General features: G+C 39.2%; 1 protein-coding gene across 3 annotated transcripts; it reads left to right on the forward strand.

Moving 5' to 3' along the window:
• Positions 1 to 1,025: 1,025 nt before the first annotated feature.
• Positions 1,026 to 17,254, forward strand: CHORDC1 (cysteine and histidine rich domain containing 1). 3 transcript variants are annotated; one of them, XM_074146161.1, is made up of 11 exons: positions 1,026 to 1,310; positions 6,846 to 6,895; positions 8,947 to 9,003; positions 9,465 to 9,625; positions 10,220 to 10,326; positions 11,293 to 11,351; positions 12,415 to 12,485; positions 12,729 to 12,834; positions 14,427 to 14,546; positions 15,171 to 15,233; positions 15,742 to 17,254. In XM_074146161.1, exons 1-11 carry the CDS (start codon positions 1,247 to 1,249, stop codon positions 15,883 to 15,885), a joined length of 1,002 nt encoding a protein of 333 aa, XP_074002262.1. In that variant the 5' UTR covers positions 1,026 to 1,246; the 3' UTR covers positions 15,886 to 17,254. The 3 variants fall into 3 exon arrangements, with proteins under 3 accessions (XP_074002262.1, XP_074002271.1, XP_074002280.1); XM_074146170.1 differs by having other exon boundaries at positions 10,220 to 10,320; XM_074146179.1 differs by lacking the exon at positions 8,947 to 9,003 and having other exon boundaries at positions 1,247 to 1,310.
• Positions 17,255 to 21,015: the final 3,761 nt, after the last annotated feature.

Here is a 21,015-nt window from a genome sequence, read left to right on the forward strand (position 1 = left end):
TTTTTGCGTCCTTAAACTCCCTTTAAAGAAACAGCTGTAGGCATCACTTAATCTGCTCCTTGTAGCCACATGGGCTTCAGAATTTGTTGCACGCCATATGAACACGTAGGCATTTCCATCTTAAAAACTAGGCAGTAGATGTTTAATTAGCAGAAATCAATTTGTACTTGCCTGCAGAAATGTAGCTAGCTATAATTATTACATACAACCTATAATAATACATCAAAGAAGTTGACACGCTATGAAGGACACGTAAATTGGGCAGATGACAGGAGAGAGCATTCAGGGTAACTTTCAGGGAACGGAGAGAATTTAAAATCCCAATCTTTTTCATCATAACTTCTGATGTTAGCATCTTTGTTCCTGCGCAAATGAAACAATCCTTTCATATACACACAAAAGTGGGTTTGGTTTTTTTTAAACTACACTCACATATCAAAGACATTTAGGAAGTAAGCATTCATAGTTTCCTAATTACAGACTTTTTGGGTAGCCAAATATTTTTTGAAGTGACTTAGGCTACTCACATTCTTGAAAAAAGTTTAAAACTCGCCAGAGGCTGAGCACCCCCCAACAGGCCGCGGTGCTCGCCGGCTCCTGATGACTCTAGACCAGAGATCAGAGCCGCTCCGCGGCGGTCCCACAGCCCGCCCGGCCGTGGCCCGGCTCCCTCAGCGCCTCCCGGGCCCAGCCGCCGGACGGGGCCCTGAGGGGACCGGCCCGATGCGACATGACCTCGGGGACGGGAAGCACCGCTGGGGGCTGGCGACAACCCGCCTCCTTCTGCTGCAGCCGGAGAGCTTTCCAGGGACATTTCACCCCGCCGCCAGCCTTGCCTGTAGGCGGGGAGGCCACAGACTCGCCCCGGGACGCGAACCCCCGCCGTACCCAGGACCGTCCCACGTCCTCCGCGCCGCGCTGCGCATGCGCCCCGCGACCCTCCGGCTCCCTCCCCCCCGCACCCGCCTCGCCCTGCGCGTGCGCCCCTCAGCGTCCGGCCGCCCGTCGCCTTCCTCTTCCTCCTCCTCCTCCTCTCGCTCAGGCAACGGCTTCCCGGCGCCTGCGCAGCCCCGGCTGCCCGCTCTCCCCTTCCTCCGAAGCTTCGTGAAGATTCCGGAAGGCTCCGGACGGCTCTTTCCGCCGAGGGAGACGCAGCGCTTTCGGGCTGCCGCTTCCCCCGCCCCGCCGGGCTCCGCTCTCTCCTCAGCGCCGGGGCGGAAAGAGCCGCCCGGGCCTCTCCGTCGCCATGTCGCTGCTCTGCTACAACCGGGGCTGCGGCCAGCGCTTCGACCCCGAAACCAACACGGAGGGTAAGGGTGTGAGGGGGGAAAGGGTGTGAGAGAGGGTCTCTGGGGGGAGTTACGAGGGGTCTGCAGGGGAGGTGCGAGGGGCGAGCTGAGGCTCCCGGCCTCCCTCTCTGCCCTCCCCGGCTGCTTCAGCCGCGGTGCGGGGCTGTCACACGGGCCGCTGGGGAGGGTCAGCACCGAGGGACAGGGAAAGCCCTGGCCTGGCTGACCGTCCTTCCGCCCGTCCCTCCCGCTACCGCGGGTCCTGGTTCGCTTCTCCCCGGGGAAACTCGTGTTTTTATGTGGTGCCTTTCTGTGGTGGTCGGGGTGGCCCAGGCGGGTAACGCGATGCTGCGGGCTTGGTGCGGCTGGACAGCGAAAGCTGCCCGGGCCCGGGGTGCATGGAGTCATAGAATTGTCTAGGTTGGAAGGGACCTTTCAGATCACTGGAGTTGTTCCTTTACTGCGGAGGTGCCCGGCTGGAAGGGTCTTTTGTAATAATAAAGTTATTCACGGCATTATGGGGGGGGGGGGGGGAAGGAAGGCAATAAGATGTAGTTCTGTACCTTACTGTGATATATCCTAAAGGTCGAAGCTAGAGGCCTTGAGAAACAGACGTTCTTCTTTTGAGGGCCTCGGTGGGTGTTGCATACATGGTAGTTATCTTATCAACTACTGTTTTGGTTTTCTTAATTATAGCGTGTAGACTTGCAGCAGTATTTAATTAAAATATGTTTTATACATGTATGTCTGCTTTGCCAAGTGCTATGAGCTCACGTAGTGGTCCCCCTCTGTCTAGTGGGAATCCAGTACCTGGAGATGCCTCTTTAAAATGCTATCGTTTTAGGTTTTATAGTTCCACAGAGGCTGCCAAAGGGTGATTTGAGTTCTCGGCAGGCTTGCCCTCAGCTGGTTTGTAAAGTAACTCTGCTGGCTGAATTTCTAGAATGGCATCTTTGCATTAGCTTAATTTTTAGTGACCCACAGGATTAGAATTAGGCTAACGTGTTCTAGCATGTGCACATTCTGTGGTTAAGAACCACGGTGTAAAATGTGTTTAGTTTTCTGAGCTAAGTATTTCCAAAGAGAGGGACGGTATTTTCAGTAAGACTCAATAATGTTAGTAACAGCAAAACCAGGCACACTTCCATTTAGTGATCTCTTGCACCACCATCCTTTGTGCCCCTTTGCCCCAAAAGACAAAGCAGAAAGGAGCTTTTATACTAAAAATTCTCATTGGGGCTTCATGATCTGCAGTCACTATTAAAGTAACAGTTCTTCACCATGTGTTCCTATGCTTGTGATCAAGTTGTAGTAGACTCAGTCTGGTTGGCATGGCCCTATGCTAACTGTGTGGTGCCTGGATTGGGGAAAACATCTGCTTGAGGTGAAGTTTGTTTTGGTACATGACTGGAACGCTTACTGGAATTACTGTGTCCTAGACTAAGGAGTTCTAAAGTAAACATGGTTATCCACAGACCACTGTAGAAAACAAAGTTTGACATTTTCTGCAGAAGTAAAGTGATTATAACTTTCAGCATCCCTGAACTTCAATGGGATGATTACTCCTTAGGCATCTAAATCCCTGTTTACCTGTGTATGGCTGTCAAATTCAAATGTTTGTTTGTGTTTCAGAACTGTGTTTGGATTTACCGCTAAAATATTGTAGGGACTAAAGCTAGTACCTGTGCTAAACAAACACCAAAATACTTATCCTTTTAATAACTTTTGCATTGACATAATCTAATAGTTAATCTTAGGATAAATATATTATTAGGAAAAATGTATTATTAGGAAGTTTTCTTAAATGAAAATGGGTAGAAAATAAGGCCTTCTTAAGGTTTTGGATCTTTCAGGATTTTTTCTCTACATTCAGCCTGCAGTATAGATATTCCCATAGTGGTGATTGATGTAAGAGACCATTAATCTTCACTTCAGAATCTGATGGCTGAAATAATACATGCATGTATTTTCTGTAGAAACTGTCATTGTTTCCAAAAAATGAGCAAGTGGCAACAAGCTGACATGAAGGACTGTATGCCTCTTAAAGAGAGGCAGAAAAAACAGCCTGAGGGAAGGCATTAAAGGTATGTCTACACAGTTGTGACTGAGTGCACAGTTACGAATTCATCCGTTGCATGCCTGGCAAGGTACAAATTTCACGTGCATTTTAGATATGTTAACTACTAGTGAATTCATGGTGTTAAAGACTTGTGCAGCATCTGACAGGGAAGGTAGAACTTAACTTCAAAAGTGGTAGTGGGTTTTAATTTTTTTAAAATTTTTTTTTAATCTGTGCATGACCACATGACCATTTCTAATCCATTTCAAGGCCAGGTCAAATATTGCTGCTAAAACAGTGGTATGAGGTAGTACATTCAGAGTTTGGTTTAGGTTTGAAAGCAGCGCTGCTTAGTGGCAGTTGTAAAGGTGGTGTGTACAAACAGATGGAAAGTGTATATGCTGTACGTGTTTGTCTCAGTTTCTTCATTGTACTGCAACATTTTTTGGTTTAGGCTATAACTTGGATCTTTCTTAATGCTGTTTAATTTGGTCCATTGCCAGAATAGAAGCATGTACTTTTTTTGTGCTTTTTTATACCCTTTTTCCTTAGATCAAACGTAGTGTTGTTGTATCTGCAGGATAAACATGATCACAGACCTGATGAAAACTTATTTTATGTATTTCTGAGGTGGAGTGAGTGAGAGATGGAGTTGCAAGAAATGGTAGCCTTGACTTTTTAAATCTGTCTGCCCAAAGTCAGCTTTCTTTAACCTTGTCTGGTCCCCACAGTTCAAATTCTGTTCCTGTAAAGTGCACCCTCTGATCCTCTGTCTTCCCTGCGGCTTTCTGCTTCTCAGGCTGAGCCTTTCTTTTCTCCCTGAACTGATTATAAGCTCTTGCTATACCACGTTTGTCCTGTTTCTCTGTTTTTTTCTCCAACACTGGGAGGAGTTCAATGAAATTGTCTTCCTAGCTTCAGCAACCATTTGAAGGCATCGGCTTCCCCAGGGTGCTGAATTAACTTCATCAGGTTTAATGAACTTCTCTTGCTTTGGGGCTATCAAGCGTAGCTTGCAAAGTCTTAGAGTGTTTCCACGAGATAGCAGGTCAGTTTGCAAGTTGTATACAGACAAATGTCTTATTTAATCCTGAAGAATTCAACAGGATTTTATTGTAAATACCTCTAAGTTTGAATGACCTGTGCCATTTGATACTTTGACATTTAACAAAAAGACTAATAAAGTGCTTCAGTGACTATGCAAGGATGGTAGCAGTAAGGTGACAGCAGTGTGTGCGTTGTGATAGTGGGATTGGTTTGGGTATGAAATCAGCATTAAAAAAAGAAACTGCCAAACAACCTGAAAACTTGTGATACTCTTATCTCCAAAAATGATCTGAGGGTGAGAGAAAAGCCTTGTTTTGTAAAACTGGAAGTTTGTCCTTGTTAAGGAAAGGTGTTAAAGCAATGGAGAGGTGACTTGGGTTTTTTTCAGTGAAAAACGTAGAATAGCAGCTAAGGGCCAGAAGTTGAACTCTGCCAAATCAGAAACGTGCTTCTAACTGCTAAGGTGACTATTGATGTATGCTAAATTCCTGTTTTTTTTTTTCCCGTGTAGTCTGAGATGGGATATTTTTATGGATATAAACTTCAATCATATAAATGTTGTTGGGCTCAGTATGAGTGAAAATGAGTGACATTTTACTGTTCTCTGGTATGCAGAGTGGTCAGACTCCTTAGGGGATAAGTCCTACTGCCTCTTTTTGAGGTTCTGCAACCTTGTCTCAGTATTGTCTGTTGTGTGTTGCCCTCATGAGATTCCAGCAGAGTAGGCTTTCACTTGCTCCATGATGTACCTCCTGCAGAGGGGGCTTCAGGAAGCAAGGAGAAGGGATTGGACTTGGCCAGATGGACAAATAGACGCTTGTCTGTGTCTGATTTGTGAGCTGGAGGATAGCCATCCCTGAGTTAATTGATCATAAGATGGTTTTGGTCTCTAAAAACGTTACGCTGACTAACAGCACCTCTCTCATTTAAACCCACATGCTTGTGGGGGATTAGAAGTATTAGTCTTCTGATTCAGAAATGTTCTTTGCTGCAAACAGAGCTTAGTTTTACTGCTGTGATGCTTATGATGACATACTTTCATACTTTCAGAAAAGAATTACCTTTATTTTTACTTTAATTTGATTTAGCAGTGAAGTCCTGGGCTATTTGTACAAAATTACCACTTTTTTTTTTTTTTATTTTCCTGTGAGGTTTACATTTACAAAAGCATTAGCTTTTCATTCTGAAGCTGAAGGAATTGGTAGAAGTTCATGAACATGTAAGTCCAGCTGAATGCCTAATGTCCCAAAATTTGTGCCTTTTGAGTTAAAGTGGGAACTGCCATCTTAAAGCAACACGTCTATCAGACTGTATTAGTGCCGTAGACTTAGGTGCTACATGTAAAACAAAAGAAAATGATACTAAGCAAGATTTCTTAAAAATCTACATATTTAAAAAATGGAAACAGCAGTTACTTGTCTTTAAGCCCATTTAATATCTGTAGGCAGATGACTAATTAAGTTATTTATCAGTTTTCTCCTTTGCTTCTTATTATATGAATTGTGATATTTTTCAGTCTTATGTTTTACAGAGGCTTATTATAAAATTTATTACTGTTTGTGTCACTTAACAGCAACAAAAATTTTGCTTTAAAGCCTAAAAGATAGCTAGTGTTTCCCATTGCTTTTAGAGTCAGGTCATTAAAATATTATCTATGCAGTATATGTCAAAGAGAAGTTCCATAGTCAGAGCAATTGTATTACACTTGGAAAAAAATGCATCTGTTCAGTAAAAAAGGAGCAGTTGCCACATAAAAAGCTGTAGTGTTGATAAATATCTGTGAATATAAACAGCCAGGTAATGGAAGTCATGTTTCAGTATAGCGTTTGTACAGAACCTATTAATAATTAATAGTATTGACATTTCTAAGTTGTGTGTGTGGTAGTCTGCCCTTTGGGTTCAAGTCCTTAAGTGACCTAGGATACCACAAAGTGAAAAAAGCAGCAGCTGATTATCACTGATAAAATAATGAACTCAAGGTTTGTGTTAAGATAATTTTTTAACAGAGTGCTTCTAGATAGAAAGCCTTGATCAGGTGCAAATAGATGCCTTTGGTGCTGTAAACCAGTATTTTAATGTCTGTCCAGTGGCCATACAGCCATTTTTTTCACTTCTGCTGAATTACCATTAAGGACTAATTATTGGTGAAGGCAAGGGATGGTCCATAGAAAATTTACTTGCTCCGTATGCAGTAGAAACTTGTCTTAGATGCCTGGTTTGTGTTGTATAATACAGAATTAAAAAATCTGGATTACTTAGATACAATATATGCACTCAGAAAGCTTGTTCTGTGGAATCTGTATTTTCCTTCATGATTCTGTGTACTTGGGGAAGTGGAACAGCTCATGGCATATGTGAATTGCAAGTGTGAAATTTCTGCTGGATTTGTGATTGGATGAATAACGATTCTTGGTATGCCTGAATATTAATAGCAGTCGTTTTTCTTCTAGATTCATGCACATACCATCCAGGTGTGCCAGTCTTTCATGATGCTCTCAAAGTAAGTATGCAACTGACTTTTTAAGTCTCATCTTTTTTTCCATATATGTAAAACAGTATGTTTGTTTTCCTTTTTGATTCCAAGTCTTCCACTTGTAGAGACTGATGTCCATCCTTTCATGTTTTAGCAACGCCATGAAATTAGAAATGCACACTTACTCAAATCTGAAGAAGAAATTAAAAACTGTATTCCTATGGTCTAAATGCCATGCAAGTCTGTATGACCCATGTTTCCTGTTGATTGATTTCAGGTGTCTCAACAGTTTAATTAGGTCTTTGGAATAGGACTTTGGAAGCATTGAGAAGGGTCATACTCGTTCAGTTAATTAACCTGCTTGGAATTCAAACCAGCTGCTTGTGGTCTTATATGGCTGGTGAACTAATGTGGTTGTGACATTTGCCCACTGTAAAAAATAATTATGTTCTTTTGATCTGACAAATGAGTATGTTGGTTAAGTTGGGAGACTTAAGTTGTTGTGCTAATTTGAGTTGCAGCTCTCTCCAGGATTCTTGGGCTGTCTTCAGTAGTGAATTAAATACACCTGTGGGTGGTCTCCAGTGCTCAGGCCAAATGCCTAGTCCATATTCATTACATTAAACTGTTTTCCTGCTTCAGGATCTACTGGATGCATCTGAAGTGCCTACAGGGAATTATCTGAGACAAAACTGCCAAAGCAGTACTGGAAATCATTCTAACAATTTAATAATGTCTGGCCAGAAATCTGATGTCCAGAAGTGGAGCCTGGCACTGTGTACTGTAGTGATACAGATGTAGCCTAAGTGACCTTTCTTAGGACACCAACCTGCTATTTAACCGAGCTTTGGGACAAGCATTTTTCTTAATATTTAGAATTGCTTCTACTGGCAGTTCATTTCAACCTTGTCCCATAATGGGGTGTCTTTTGGGCTCACAGAAGCTTGTGCGTGTGTGCTGGGTACCATGTTTTCTGTAAGCTATTGCTCATATTGCAGTATGTGACTGGAATCAGTCATCATGTGACACTGGCAAATTGAGACAGATGCCGTTAGATCAGATACAGTACAGTTACTTTAACTATGGCAATTTGTACAAAATTATAGTTGTACTCATAACGCAGTACATAAAATTTGTACCTAATTATGAAGACATAAATTATACAGTTACCTCAAAAGCTTGTGTTTACTCCCTTTTATATGCACACAGTTCTTAAAACAAGTACTACTTTCTTCCTTCTCTTTATCCTGTCTCTTGGCCTAATTAAAAATTTATCATAATTTTTAATGAGCAGTTTTCTTCCTGCTATGAATTCTAGATGATCTAAGTGGGCAAGGTGAACCTTTTGTCTCCTCAACTGTGGAAATAGTTAATACTTTGAGGATATTTTAGAACCACCTACCTAAAACCCATTGTGTTGTACTGCTTAAGCTCTCAAAGTGGTGATACATTTATTAGTCAAACTCTTGCCTTTAATAAGGTTCTTCAGGCTGTAAGATACATTATTCACAGTGGCAAGGTCATTTTCTCTAAAATTGGATTTCTGGTTTATATAATAAAAAGTGCTCTTGGTTGATGTAGTTGGATAGTTGGCTATGCACTGCAGATATCCAGCTTTGTGGTGGGAAGTAAGCAGTTGAAAGACTTGACTAGTACTCAAGGCAAAAAAAAAATCCTCATAATTTTAGGAAGGGGGCCTGTGCATTCTGCCACAGGTGACCTAGTCTCAGGTATAGTATTTGTTTAGTTTGCTTTTGTATTACTTTATGAGATGAAATACATTTCTGTTTTCTGGCATACAGAGTTGGCACCTAACTTGTCATGGAAATACTGCCACGTGTTTACCAACCTTTCTGATTAAGGCAGCATGAGTGAACTAGAAATGGCAGCTGTAAAAGGTTTCTCTAGCTTTCAAAAATGCGAATGATGATAATATTATCCATAAAAGAGAAGAAAAGAATCTCTAATCATGATGTGCTGCATCTTGTGAAGGAATATAATTAGTCTTCTGCTTTTTATAAGCTGTTGCTAAGCAAGGTAGTCATGCTTGTTTTGTTTTTATTTCAAAATATTTATAGGGTTGGTCATGCTGTAAGAGAAGGACAACAGACTTTTCTGACTTCTTGAGCATTGTGGTAGGTACTCATGATGATTTAAAATTTTTATACTTGTCAAATGAGTGATTAATATTAGATTGTATGCTTACATGTTTAAAATTTGCATACTTGTAAAAATTGTCTGAAATCTTGCATGCACTATTTTTCTTGACGCAATGTTCAAGTCTTCTTTTCAAGCTTTAGTGGTTACAATTAGTTCTATCAAAACCTCTATAGACGCTTGTTAATGATGAAGGAAGGTCAGTATTTCATGTTACTTTTCTTCATTATGGAAAGTGTGCGTTTTTCTTTAACATATGTTCAAATGAAGATAATTTTCCACATTGGAGGATTTCCTTTGCAGTCAATGTTTAGAATGGGGTAAAGGAGAAGATGGGGCTGAAGGAATAAATCAAGAAAACCTGTTGCAGATTTTGGTAATTTTTAATTGTGCTCACGAACTACACTGCATGTATATAAACATATGCTTTCCACAACAGGGCTGTACAAAGGGTCCCCATAACAGTGAGAAACCTCCTGAGCCTGTTAAACCAGAAGTCAAAACTACCTCTGAACGGAAGGAGCTGGCTGAACTGAAACCCAGATTTCAAGAACACATAATTCAGGCACCAAAACCATTGGAAACAATTAAAAGGCCAAGGTACAGTATACAAATTAAGCTTTGCCAGATTTCTGGTCAGTTGGCCACGTTAAAGCTCGTTAGGTTATTCAGTGTTACACATCTCATCTAGTGTAAAAATTCCCAAATAACCTTTAAGAGAGCTTGTGTTTGGTGGCAGAGGTGATGTTATCTTACGCTTCAACATGAGATAAAAGAATTCTGGTTAGGACAAGGTAGTACTGGATCTCTCAGCGTTTAGCTTCACAGGAAATAAAAATTGCGGTCTAAAGCCTCGTAGCTAAAAATGCCACTAGCAGTTGTGCTTAGTGTTTTAAACAGTCATAAAAATAGTTGTAGCGTGCTTGCTTTTATATTCCTTAATCTCTCTGGTTTATTTTTATTGTTGTAGAACGTTTAGGATTTTCTGTTGAAATCCAAGACTGCCTCCTAAATTTCGAGTCTGTTTTTCCATAAACAGTAAGAATTGGCATTTCTGAATCTAGTTCGTTTGTTTGTTGTTGTAAGGGAGGTTGGAAAGGAAGAGCCTTATAGCAAGATTAGAAGTTGCTACTTTGTTGTCTTTTGTAAATTATTTTTCATGATGCTGACATGAATTCATGGATGTTTTTTCAGCCCAGATGAGCCAATGACAAATTTGCAGCTGAAAGTGTCAGCTTCCTTGAAGCAAGCACTAGATAAACTGAAGCTGTCATCAGAAAATGAAGAGAAAAAAGGTAAGGGTATAGGGAGGTTAAGTAGGTATATGACACTAATTGTGTCACAAATGAATGAAATGCTATTTTTTTTGTTGTTGTTTCTGAAGTGATTATTCCATGTAATTATGTTCTTGTTCTTAATAACCTGGGAAATACTTCTGGTCTAGGGAGTGGTAACCAAAGTTTAAAATGTGGAGACTTGAGTGTTAGGAGCAATATGTTGCCATTAAAATGGTTTTTTAAGATTTACGGGTTAGAATGGACATGATGGGAACATCCATTTCTGAGTACATGACTGAAAGTTTCTCAGAAAAATGAACCCTACTCCTGTGTTATTGCAAACACAATGTCATATAAAGCCTTTAATAAATTGGTGAGGTTCCTCTGAAGTCTAGTTGATTCTCGCTCATCCTTTTTTCCGCCTTTTTTTTTTTTTTCGCACAGTTTATTTGGAATTTGTTTCCACAACTAGGCTGCTCCTTAAGAAATACTTTCTAATTTCAAACTACATCTGCGGCTATTTTAAACTCTCTTGTTCTGGTGCCAAAATTGTCATTTATCTCTTCTTTCTATTTGGTATCCAAATTCTTTCCTTGTGTTTATTTATAGACAGCAGTTTGGAGCCTTCTACCTTCTTAGTTTTACAAAACCAAACAAGATGAGTGATTGTTCTCTTCCTGTATGATTGTAATAATCCTTTTCATCAATGGGTTTGGTGTTTTGTTTTTTTTTTTGACACGCTTAAAAAACAGTATAAAGGTATAGAACCTAGAATCTGATGCGTAGGAAATACAGCTTTTGGAATGTTTGCATAGTTTCTGTTTCTCTGTACCTTTCTGGCAGACTTCAGCACTAGGGAGAAAATAGCTTGAGAGGGTTTGTTTTTTTTTTCTAATATACTCCTTAACGCATTTTAATTTTCAATAAAAGCAAAATATTTAGTACATTATACAATTCAGTTGCTATTTTCTATAATATTATTGTTTACAGAGGAAGACAGTGATGAAATCAAGATTGGGACGGCATGTAAAAATGCAGGCTGTTCAAAAGTAAGTGGTTCCATTCCACTCTTAAACCCAGCTCCTAAACTATTGTGTGCAGTTTTGTTTTCCTTTCTTGGGTGTTTTTTTGTGTGCTACAAATTGAGTTGGAAGTGGCACAAAGTCCATCAGACTTAATGAATGCATGTTTGATAACACGCTTCAGTATGAAGAAATGTGGGCTGTTTTGTACTGTGGAGGTAGCAAATCTAAGATTACTTTTTTTTTTTAAGCCTGTCTTCTAATTAGTAAGCTTGCCAAACCCATGATACTGATGTGTATCAACTTCATATGTTAAAAGTATTGGTGAGAGGTGGCTTACTGATAACACTTGAATTGCTTTTGATAATCTGTGTATAGGTCAGAAGCATCTGCAGATCTTATCAATTAACACTTCCTGCTGGAACGATCCACAAAGAAAATGTTTTAACAATTCAAGCACCAAAATTAATCTATGTATTACATGGTCACTTAAACTGAAAGTTTTTTACACTGACACCCTTGTGTTGTACAGAACAGGACAGTAGAATTAAAGCAGGTATTTCACAGGACATCTGACAGATTTTGCATTTTCTGCTGAGACTCTGGTGGGAGGGAAACTTTTATAGCAGTCTCTTGTTTGCGTTAGGAAGAACTGATGATATTCAGTAGCAGCATTGTATATTGCTTAATTTACTTCCCTTTGAGAATCCACGTCTGTTATGAATGATAAATTTAATTAATTTGACAGTTAAGTAGGTACTTGTTTTCTCTGAATATTCAGAGTATTTTTAAAGATATCTCTGAGGATCAAAAGTGACCTTTATGAGCATGGATGATGTCACCATTGATGTACGCCGTTCGTTCAACTAATACAAAGTATAGCTTCTTAGAAGGAGGGCCAGGGAGCCTCTTGTGGATGAAGGCTGGATGGTTATTTTGAAAATTAGGGCAAGTCATTAGATTTAGATTATTTACAAAAGCTTTGTAGCACTTTGTTCAATGTTTCTGTTGTGGGTTGTGTTTTGGTTTGCTTTTTCCTTTGGACAACATCCTGTAACAATAATACACTTTAAACGCTTCCTTTTACTAGACGTACGAAGGACCACACAGCGCAGAAGAAGTATGTATATACCATTCTGGTGTACCTATATTCCATGAAGGGTTAGTATTACGCAGTTAACTTTTAATTCTTTTTTTTTTTTTTTAATTCGTCTATTGTGTGTTCCTGCTTTCTTTGTAGATGTTGCCTTGTTTTCATTCTGTATTTCTTCATCAGTCAAAAACGGCAATGCTTGAAGAGGGTGTACTAAATTAACAGTGATGTAGCACAGAGGAAGGATCTTAAGTACTCACAGTAAATAGTGTCCTAAATATTGTTTGTTAATTACTTTGTGAACTTTCAAGGATGAAGTATTGGAGCTGTTGTAAAAGAAAAACATCTGACTTCAATACATTTTTAGCTCAAGAAGGCTGCACAACAGGAACACATGTATGGACTAAAAAGGATGCGGTAAGTAGCGTTAACGTTGCATTTTGTAGCTGGCCAGTCTGAAATTACAATACTGAAATGTAGTTAGTAGCTTGATTGAGTTATTACTGTAGTCGTGCTGTTACAGATCACTACCTCTGAAATAATATGGGGGATATTATGTACAGCATGACTACAGAGAAATGGCAGTGAAAGTAATCTGTGGCAGAAGTATACTTGTAATAGAGTACAACCTTGCTTTTTAGTGATACATATATTATCACTGTTTTATAGTTTGGCAAATTCAGAAAAAAAATAGCAGTCTTTTCTGCTTTGTTAGTTTAAAAAGTTTATGGTATTCCATATATATTACCTTAAAATAAAGTTATTGGAAGTCTTTCCTCCTCCAAAGACCATGAAGAGAGCAGCTGGACAAGTGCTTCCAGTTTCATTCAGAGTAGTAGAGTTGTTTAGGTAGGCATGGCAGGGTAGAGAAGGTCAATGAGGTTCCATGGGTGGAGATGGAACGGTCTCTTTCTGTCTAATTTAAATGTCTGAATATTTTTCTAGTCCAAATCTACTTCAGTGCTTTGGTTTGGCTGCCAGTATAAACAAATAAAGAGCGAGAATCTGTTTAGTTTGTAGGTATTTTATTGCAATGTTGCAGAATTACAAGGTGAAAAATACTTTTCTTCAAGGTTTAAAAATGTTCTATAATGTTCTCTAAGAATCTAATAATGGAACTGAGCACTTCAAAAACATTAGCTGCTCACATGTTGGATACAGGTGAACACAAAGTTCTTGTTACGAATATATTGTCTGTTGCTGAGACAAAATGAGTTTGATACTGCAAACATCAGTAACACTTAACAGAAGCAAATCAAGATATCTTATAGAAAGTGTAGTTCTGATACCTCATTCTATAACAGTTACTTCACAAGTCCTTTAAGTCATGGAATTGCTGCTTGCTTTGAAATTTGTGTTTGAGAAGTATTTTCAAATACAGAAAGGAGGGATTAAAAAGAAACGCTGAAGTTGTAATCCTAAAGCAAGAGAGTAGTATTGTAAATAATTTCCCCAGATGTTTAGAAACTGTGTATATTAAATATGTGTACATTCAGAGAATGGGTTTCTAAGTAACAGGGGTTTTTTGACTTTACTTTTTGTTGTTCTTTTGAGGTTTCTCATTCTTTATTTTTCCTGTATCAGAGAACAGAGGGTAATACTAAATAACTTTTTGCAGTAATATTAAAGTTTCTTAGGAGTCATGGCTTTCTTTTTCTTTGTTCGGTTCTTTTCTATTATGGGCTGGATAACTGTAGTCTCGGAAAGGGAGTTAATCTAACAAGTAGCTTTTGGGTTTTAGTTGTTTTGTTTTGGTTTTCTATTACAATGCCTGAATTTCTTACTATAGTCTCTGTCATAAGCCTTTTTCTAATGTTTACCAGGGACCAGTAGCTGAAATACTTTTTAAAAAAAAGGTGTAAGTGGAGTCTTGCAGTCTCCTGTAAATATGAAATATAGTTCTTTATTGGCTATTAAAATAGTCCTAGGCTTTTAACCTGATTAATCTTGTAAAAATACTTCTGAATGCAATCTTAAGTCTTTTTTTCCGTATTTTTTTCCTTACATAGGGAAAGAAAGTAGTTCCGTGCAGGCATGATTGGCACCAGACTGGAGGAGAAGTGACTATTTCTGTATATGCTAAAAACTCTGTTCCTGATCTGAGCTACGTAGAAGCAAATAGCACAATGGTGAGCATCTACCTTAAGATGTCTTTTTTTTTTTTATGCTTACAACAGTTTGCAGTTATGAAAATCTAGCTTCTGCTTTATTTCCAAGGCAGAGTTAGCAAAAGAATCTCTTTGGAGTAATAGCTTTTTCTTGGCTTTTGCGTTTGTTCAAGTGTATATAGAGCAGTTTTTTCCCCTTCTGTTTGGACAACTGTACTTTGGTTGTTTTTTTTTTTTTTTAAAGCTGCAATAAAATATGTCAAAAAAGTGTGATGGTTTTGCATCACTGTGTGTAAATAATTATAGATACGTAATTTAATTGTATTTGGCTTAATGTAATTTAATATCGTTTGTCACGGTATGCAGTTTCACAGCTACTAATATTAAATAAGCATTAAAATGCTTCTCTGATTTCTTAATCATGCTTGTAGCGAAAATGATACAGCTTCTATGTATGGCCACTAACGACTATGATACTATCAGAATCTATTAGAATAGATTTTCACTTCTATGTCCGAGGCACAATTTGATCATTTTACTCATTGTAGGATCTGAGTCCTAATGTGATATATTTTGCTTAAATGTACGTGAGGTGTCAAATGTTTTATTAACCTGACAAAATTTTCTGTTGTTTTTCCTGTTAAGTTAAATATCCATATTGTATTTGAAGGCGAAAAGGAATTTCATCGCAGTGTGAAATTATGGGGAGTAAGTATAAGAGTAATTTTTCTACTTAAAAAAACAAAACCACAACACAAACCCTCAGCTTCCTGTGTTTCAAAACAGTTTTTCCTTGTTACTCTGCTTATTGAAAGAAATTCAGTTGCATGTCATTCAGTAACCTACATTTAAATCTGAGTCTAATGCCCCAAGTGATCAGGTACAATACCATAGCTGACACTGCTTTGAGGAGAAGGTGGCCTCCTGAGGTCCTTTCTGTCCTAAGATTCCAACACAATGATAGTGATGTTGCAGAAAACACTTGATGATATATAATTGCATGCTTATATATGTGTTAGACCAACTTATATGTTACATGTGCACAGGCATATCTTCATAGCTTGGGAGAGGGTTGACTTTTCCAGATAACAGAGGGAACTCCATCTACCTAAACATCTACTAAATTTTAGTGATAAGGTACTCATCCTAACTTGATTCCCAAATGCCTAGCAGTCTGTTTCTCAAATTGAAGTGTGAAATATGTTTTCTGTTCTAGGTAATCGATGTAAAGAGGAGTTATGTGAACATGACGGCTACAAAGATTGAGCTGACTATGAGAAAAGCAGAGCCCCTATTATGGGCTAGTCTTGAATTACCAGTATCCAACGCACAAGGAAAAAAAGAGAATTCAGATCAATAATGATTCCAAGAGACAAGTTATTTCCCCATTATGAAGTGGTGACTTGCTACTGTAATCAAATATTTAACTTTTATATAGATTCTTTTTTTTTTTTAATGCTAGATCATATGTTCCATTCAACAAAGAAATTTGATGCACAGTAAATGGGGGTGTAAACATGAAGGGTAATAGCTGTTTCTGCTCTTGCTCCCATGACTGTATTTATTCTAGTTGGAGTGTCTCCGTGGGGATTTAGGGTAAAAGAGCTATTGCCCTTTGCTTACAACCTCTCCTGCCATGCACTGACTGTCCAAATAGATATGTTCTCAGTCCACTGTGTGTGTTCATTTTTCAAGTGTTTGGTTTAGACTGGATCTACTGGATAGCACATGTTAAGTTCAGCACTGTTCCTAATGAAACATAGAATGGTTAGAGTTGGAAGAGACCTTAAAGATCATCGAGTTCCAACCCTCCTGCTGTGGGCAGGGACACCTCCCACTAGACCAGGTTGCTCAAAGCCCCATCCAGCCTGGTCTTGAACACCTCCAGGGATGAGGCATCCACAACTTCTTCGGGCAACCTGTTCCAGTGTCTCACCGCCCTCACAGTAAAGAATTTCTTCCTGATAATCTAATCTAAATATTTCTCCCCTCTTTCAGTTTAAAGCCATTACCTCTCATCCTCTCGCTCCACTCTCTGATAAAGAGTCCCTCCTCCTCTCTCCTGTAGACCCCCTTGAGATATTGGAAGGCCACTATAAGGTCTCCCCGGAGCCTTCCCTTCTCCAGGCTGAACAACCCCAACTCTTTTAGCCTGTCCTCATAGGAGAGGTGCTCCAGCCCTCTGGTCATCTTTGTGGCCCTCTGCTGGACCTTCTCCAACAGGTCCGTGTCCTTCCTGTGCTGAGGGCTCTGGAGCTGGATGCAGCACTGCAAGTGGGGTCTCACCAGAGCAGAGCAGAGGGGCAGAATCACCTCCCTCGCCCTGCTGGCCACACTGTTTCTGATACAGCCTAGAATGTGGTTGGCTTTCTGGGCTGCCAGCGCACATTGCCAGCTCTTGTCCAGCTTCTCATCCACCAACACCCCCAAGTCCCTCTCCTCAGGGCTGCTCTGAGTCATAGCAAATGGAGCATACAGTATGAGTTTATGAAGGGATTAGAATACAATTCTACATCTAGACTAAAAAAAGCACATCAGCATAAATACCAAAGAACACTTGCAGACTTCCCTTTTTCTCTCCTGAAACTAAGCTTTGTTTCAATACCTGTTGGCTGTGGAGGGATGGAATAAACGGTATTTTACTAAGGATTTCAGTACTTGCTGACTCTTTTGCTGGCTGTCATGTATAAAAGCAAGAGATGAGATTGAAATAAAGTTGGCAAGAGGGGATTTTTTTTTTTTTTTTTTTTTTACTCCTGTACCTTGGCTCTTTGAATTGTTAAATATAAAAGTGAATGGACAGTGAAATGTCTGAATAACTTGGTATCTCAGCCATGGAGAGCATACAAACAGCAGACTGTTGTAAAATTACCTAGGTGCTGTATATATTTGACAGTCTTTAGAATGTATATTCTGTCCTGTTCTACAACATTCAAAATCGGGACTCTGTTTTCAGAGCAGGTGGACGTGTGTAGCGGTAGAAGACAGTGCTCACTGTAGGCGTCTCAGGAAAATCATTTCCGTGTCATAGCTGTGCATAGCTCTTGTTGCCAAGGGTGGTAATCTAAGAACTAAATTTGTCTACAGGACAAATCTTAGGAGAAACAAACAACAAGCTTTAAAATGTGTCTCCAATCACAATTTTACCTTTGAATTTAAAATATTTTTAAAATACTGTTTCTTTTGAACAGCATAAGCAAAGCACTGTAACTAGAAATCAATTTATTTTTGTTTTCATTTCTCTGTCAGTAAAGAGTTGTGGTTGAAAACAGGATAAAGATGAGACTTTTATCCAAGCAGCAATTCATGCAGTGACATTGCTTTCTCTTTCTGCTTGAAACCAGTTTCTTAATTTGGGGTTGCAGCTGAAAGGAGAACAATGTTTTTTGTATGAAAGTCATGCAAAATGTACACCATTATTTATTGTGCCAAAACTTAGGTCTGTAAACAAGCAGTGCTGTGGGGGAGTTGCAGGGTTTGGATGCTCATCTCCCCACCTTAGCAGACCTGGAATAACGCCAAGAGAAACACAAAGCATAGTACAGGCATTCTGAAGTTAAATAGCGATTTTCTATGCTGTTTTCTAAGAGGTATAATTTAACTTGAGCTCGGAGTTCTGTCTCCAGCAGGACTTGACATCCTACTTCATGCTTTAAGTGGTAGGAAATACGTTACCAAAGAAACCGTCCCCAAACATCAAGAAAGTAACAGTAGGGCTGTACATAGGAAATTTGTTTTGGTGCTTCTTTACCTTCATTTCAAGGTCCTGTTTCCTCATTGACTTGGAGGGACCATGGTTGATTACTTGCTTGGGCCCCTTAGAGAACTTCCAGCTCTTAAGTTCTGCCTAAAAGATTCTATTAACCTCTAATAATGCCTTCTTTTTTTCTTCTTTTTTTTTTTTTTTTAAATAAATTTGAAAATGTCAGGTGCTGTGAAGTCATAGGGTACACGCTTACAAAAACGAATGCCTGCACATGGACCTCTAAAAATTGAACAGATGTTTCCTGGTGTGTTCTGAACCAACAAGTGGAGCTCTTGTTAGTACAGTACTGAGAACAATCCCTTCAGTGGATGAAGAATTCTAGAGAGCAGTAGGTAGTGTGGGCCATCTGTGCTTTTGTGTGCAGAACTCTGAACTTGGACAGCAAAATGAGCAGTGTTTAAATGCCAGGATAAAGTTCTTATTTGATGAGCAAGTTCAAAAGTGTGTCTATCCATATGGATATATAAATACCCTAAATGCTTTGCACAGTTTTTTACATATTTTCAATTTATTTGCATCCTCACATGCAGTAGGTGTACATCACATAAAATCCAATTTCAAGAACTACAAGGGAAATGGAGTTTCGTAGGAAAACAGATTTTCTAATTTTCAGTGAGTCATATTCTCCCTTATTATGTACTAAACGCTAAATGGAGAGGAATGTGGATGAATGGACCTTCTGCTGTTAATGCTGCCTCCTTTGTCACCCTGTAACTGTTTGATACACCCTTTTAAAGTATATTTTGCTGGTAGTTGAGTCAACTTGGTCCCGAGTGCAGGAAAGCTCCTGTGAACATTGTCTTCAGCTTTGCTTTTTATTCATTCCTCCTACTCTTTTCCTGTTGTTCATACTTTCAACAGAAAATTAAAGATACTTCAGGAGTTCCATGATGACTTCTCACCATCAGTGACAATAAAACCACTTTTAAAATTCAGCTGTTTATAAAAGCAAGGAAGCAAAAAAAAGCCCAGCTTTGATCAGGCAAGAAGGTGTCCATTTTGCACATAACAGCCTAGTTTTCTATGATATTTTTCAAAGTAAAAAGGATAAATTTTGACGTGGTACATACTGCCATAAGGGTCTTGTTTAGCTGCATTAATTCTCTGCAGCCTTTTATAAGCAGATGTCTGCATCTGTGGTCACGCTGCAAAAGCTCTGTAACTGAATTCGAGTGCTCTGAGCAGTCGCTCAGAACAGTCTTCAGCACACGGATGTGTGATCCTGGTATGTCGGGAACTGGCATCTTGACACAGGTAGTGGCAGCAAAAGTGGAATTTTGGTTTGGCTATGACTTACTAGTAAATGTGAAAAGGAGGCCAGCTGTAGTGCACCAAACCCCTCAAAAGCAACATTTGAAAACTAAATGAAGCAGTTTTTGATCACTTAGACTTTCACTAACAATAGTGAAATTCAATAATAAAGTGCAAACAAGTACGTACTGGAATACTTGCTGTGAAATTTATCCTTTTTTTTCTTCTTTTCAGAAGTTGTGCAGTGTTTAACAAGTTGGTTAACTTGCTACAGCCCGGTTATATTTCTAATTGAGTCTTTAAAAGCTGTAGTGTGTTTCAGTGGGGGTTTACATGCCACATGTAGACAGCATTTCACGTGTCTCAGAACTTCACAATCCCTTTTTCATGCAGAATTCTGTGTGGGTAAACAAATCTGTGACAGAAATTTTAATCTTATCCATCATGTATAAGCCCATTTTGCTACCGAGCGTTGGATGTCATCTATCTCCCAGCATTTCTTGGAGGAGTTGGAATTTATTTTTAATGTTAATTTACTGTAAAGCGCTGGGCTGTTCAGCTCCTCTGGCTCTTAGGTTTTACCTGGCACTGATGTAACTTGACAAAAAATCTTCCGTTGGGTGGTCTTCTGGAACATGAACATTATCAAGTCACCATTTCAGTAGTTTAGGGGCTAGTTTTAATAGGAATTTTGCCTTGAAAAAAAAATCTACTTCCGATGCATTTTTTGCTTGCATTCTTTAAATGTGGCATGAGTACCAGTTCCATACTGTACCTGTTCAGCATTGGTCTTTTCCTGTCGCTACTCAAATTTTTTTTATCTCTGTTCAGGAACAAAATCGGTTTTAAATTAATGAGTTACGTGTCTGGGACACTGTTTTAAGATGGTAATAATTTTGCCGTTACAAGAGTCTTGAATTACAGTTGAAGGGGGGAAATGCCTCTTTGCATGGTTGTTTGATTCCGCACATTCATAAAACTTATATGCAGAAATTAATCTCATGTCTTCATGCTCTAGTTTTTTTCTAAATGTACTCAATAAAATTCTTATTACATGCTGGTTGCATTTGGGGCTTTTTTTTTTTTTTTTTTTTTTTTTGGACTTTTGTTTCGGGAGAGAACTTCCCTTTGGATTTGCAACACAGTTGGAGAAATAAACTGGAAGTGGGCATTTTCCACAGGCATTTTCCTACACAGGAGGGAAACTCTGTGGCAAAGGGTTTTTTCCCCAACCCCATAGGTGAGTTTTTTCAGTGATTTGAATCAAGTTGGGGATCTGTGTCATTCACAGAAATTGGTCTGTCCAGGAATTTTGAGCTGCCACAACGTTACTGGAACAATTCCAAATACAAAGTTTGGGCTGTTTCTAAGAATGCTGAAGCTACTATAGCTCTGCTGCTTTTTTTTTTTTTTCTATTTTCTTGGTGTTTTTGGAAAAAACCTCTGGTGTTCCCATGACCGAGAGAAAAAGGA

This window comes from Numenius arquata, chromosome 1 (genome assembly GCF_964106895.1).
Source record: "Numenius arquata chromosome 1, bNumArq3.hap1.1, whole genome shotgun sequence".
NCBI lineage: Eukaryota > Metazoa > Chordata > Aves > Charadriiformes > Scolopacidae > Numenius > Numenius arquata.

Bases quoted from the DNA above. Each gene is read 5' to 3' on its own strand.
- CHORDC1 (XM_074146161.1), top strand. From the start codon at position 1,247: ATGTCGCTGCTCTGCTACAACCGGGGCTGCGGCCAGCGCTTCGACCCC. The intron at 10,327-11,292 runs GTATAGGGAGGT...TATTGTTTACAG, and splicing joins TGAAGAGAAAAAAGGTAAGG to AGGAAGACAGTGATGAAATC. The intron at 12,486-12,728 runs GTTAGTATTACG...TGAACTTTCAAG, and splicing joins GTACCTATATTCCATGAAGG to GATGAAGTATTGGAGCTGTT.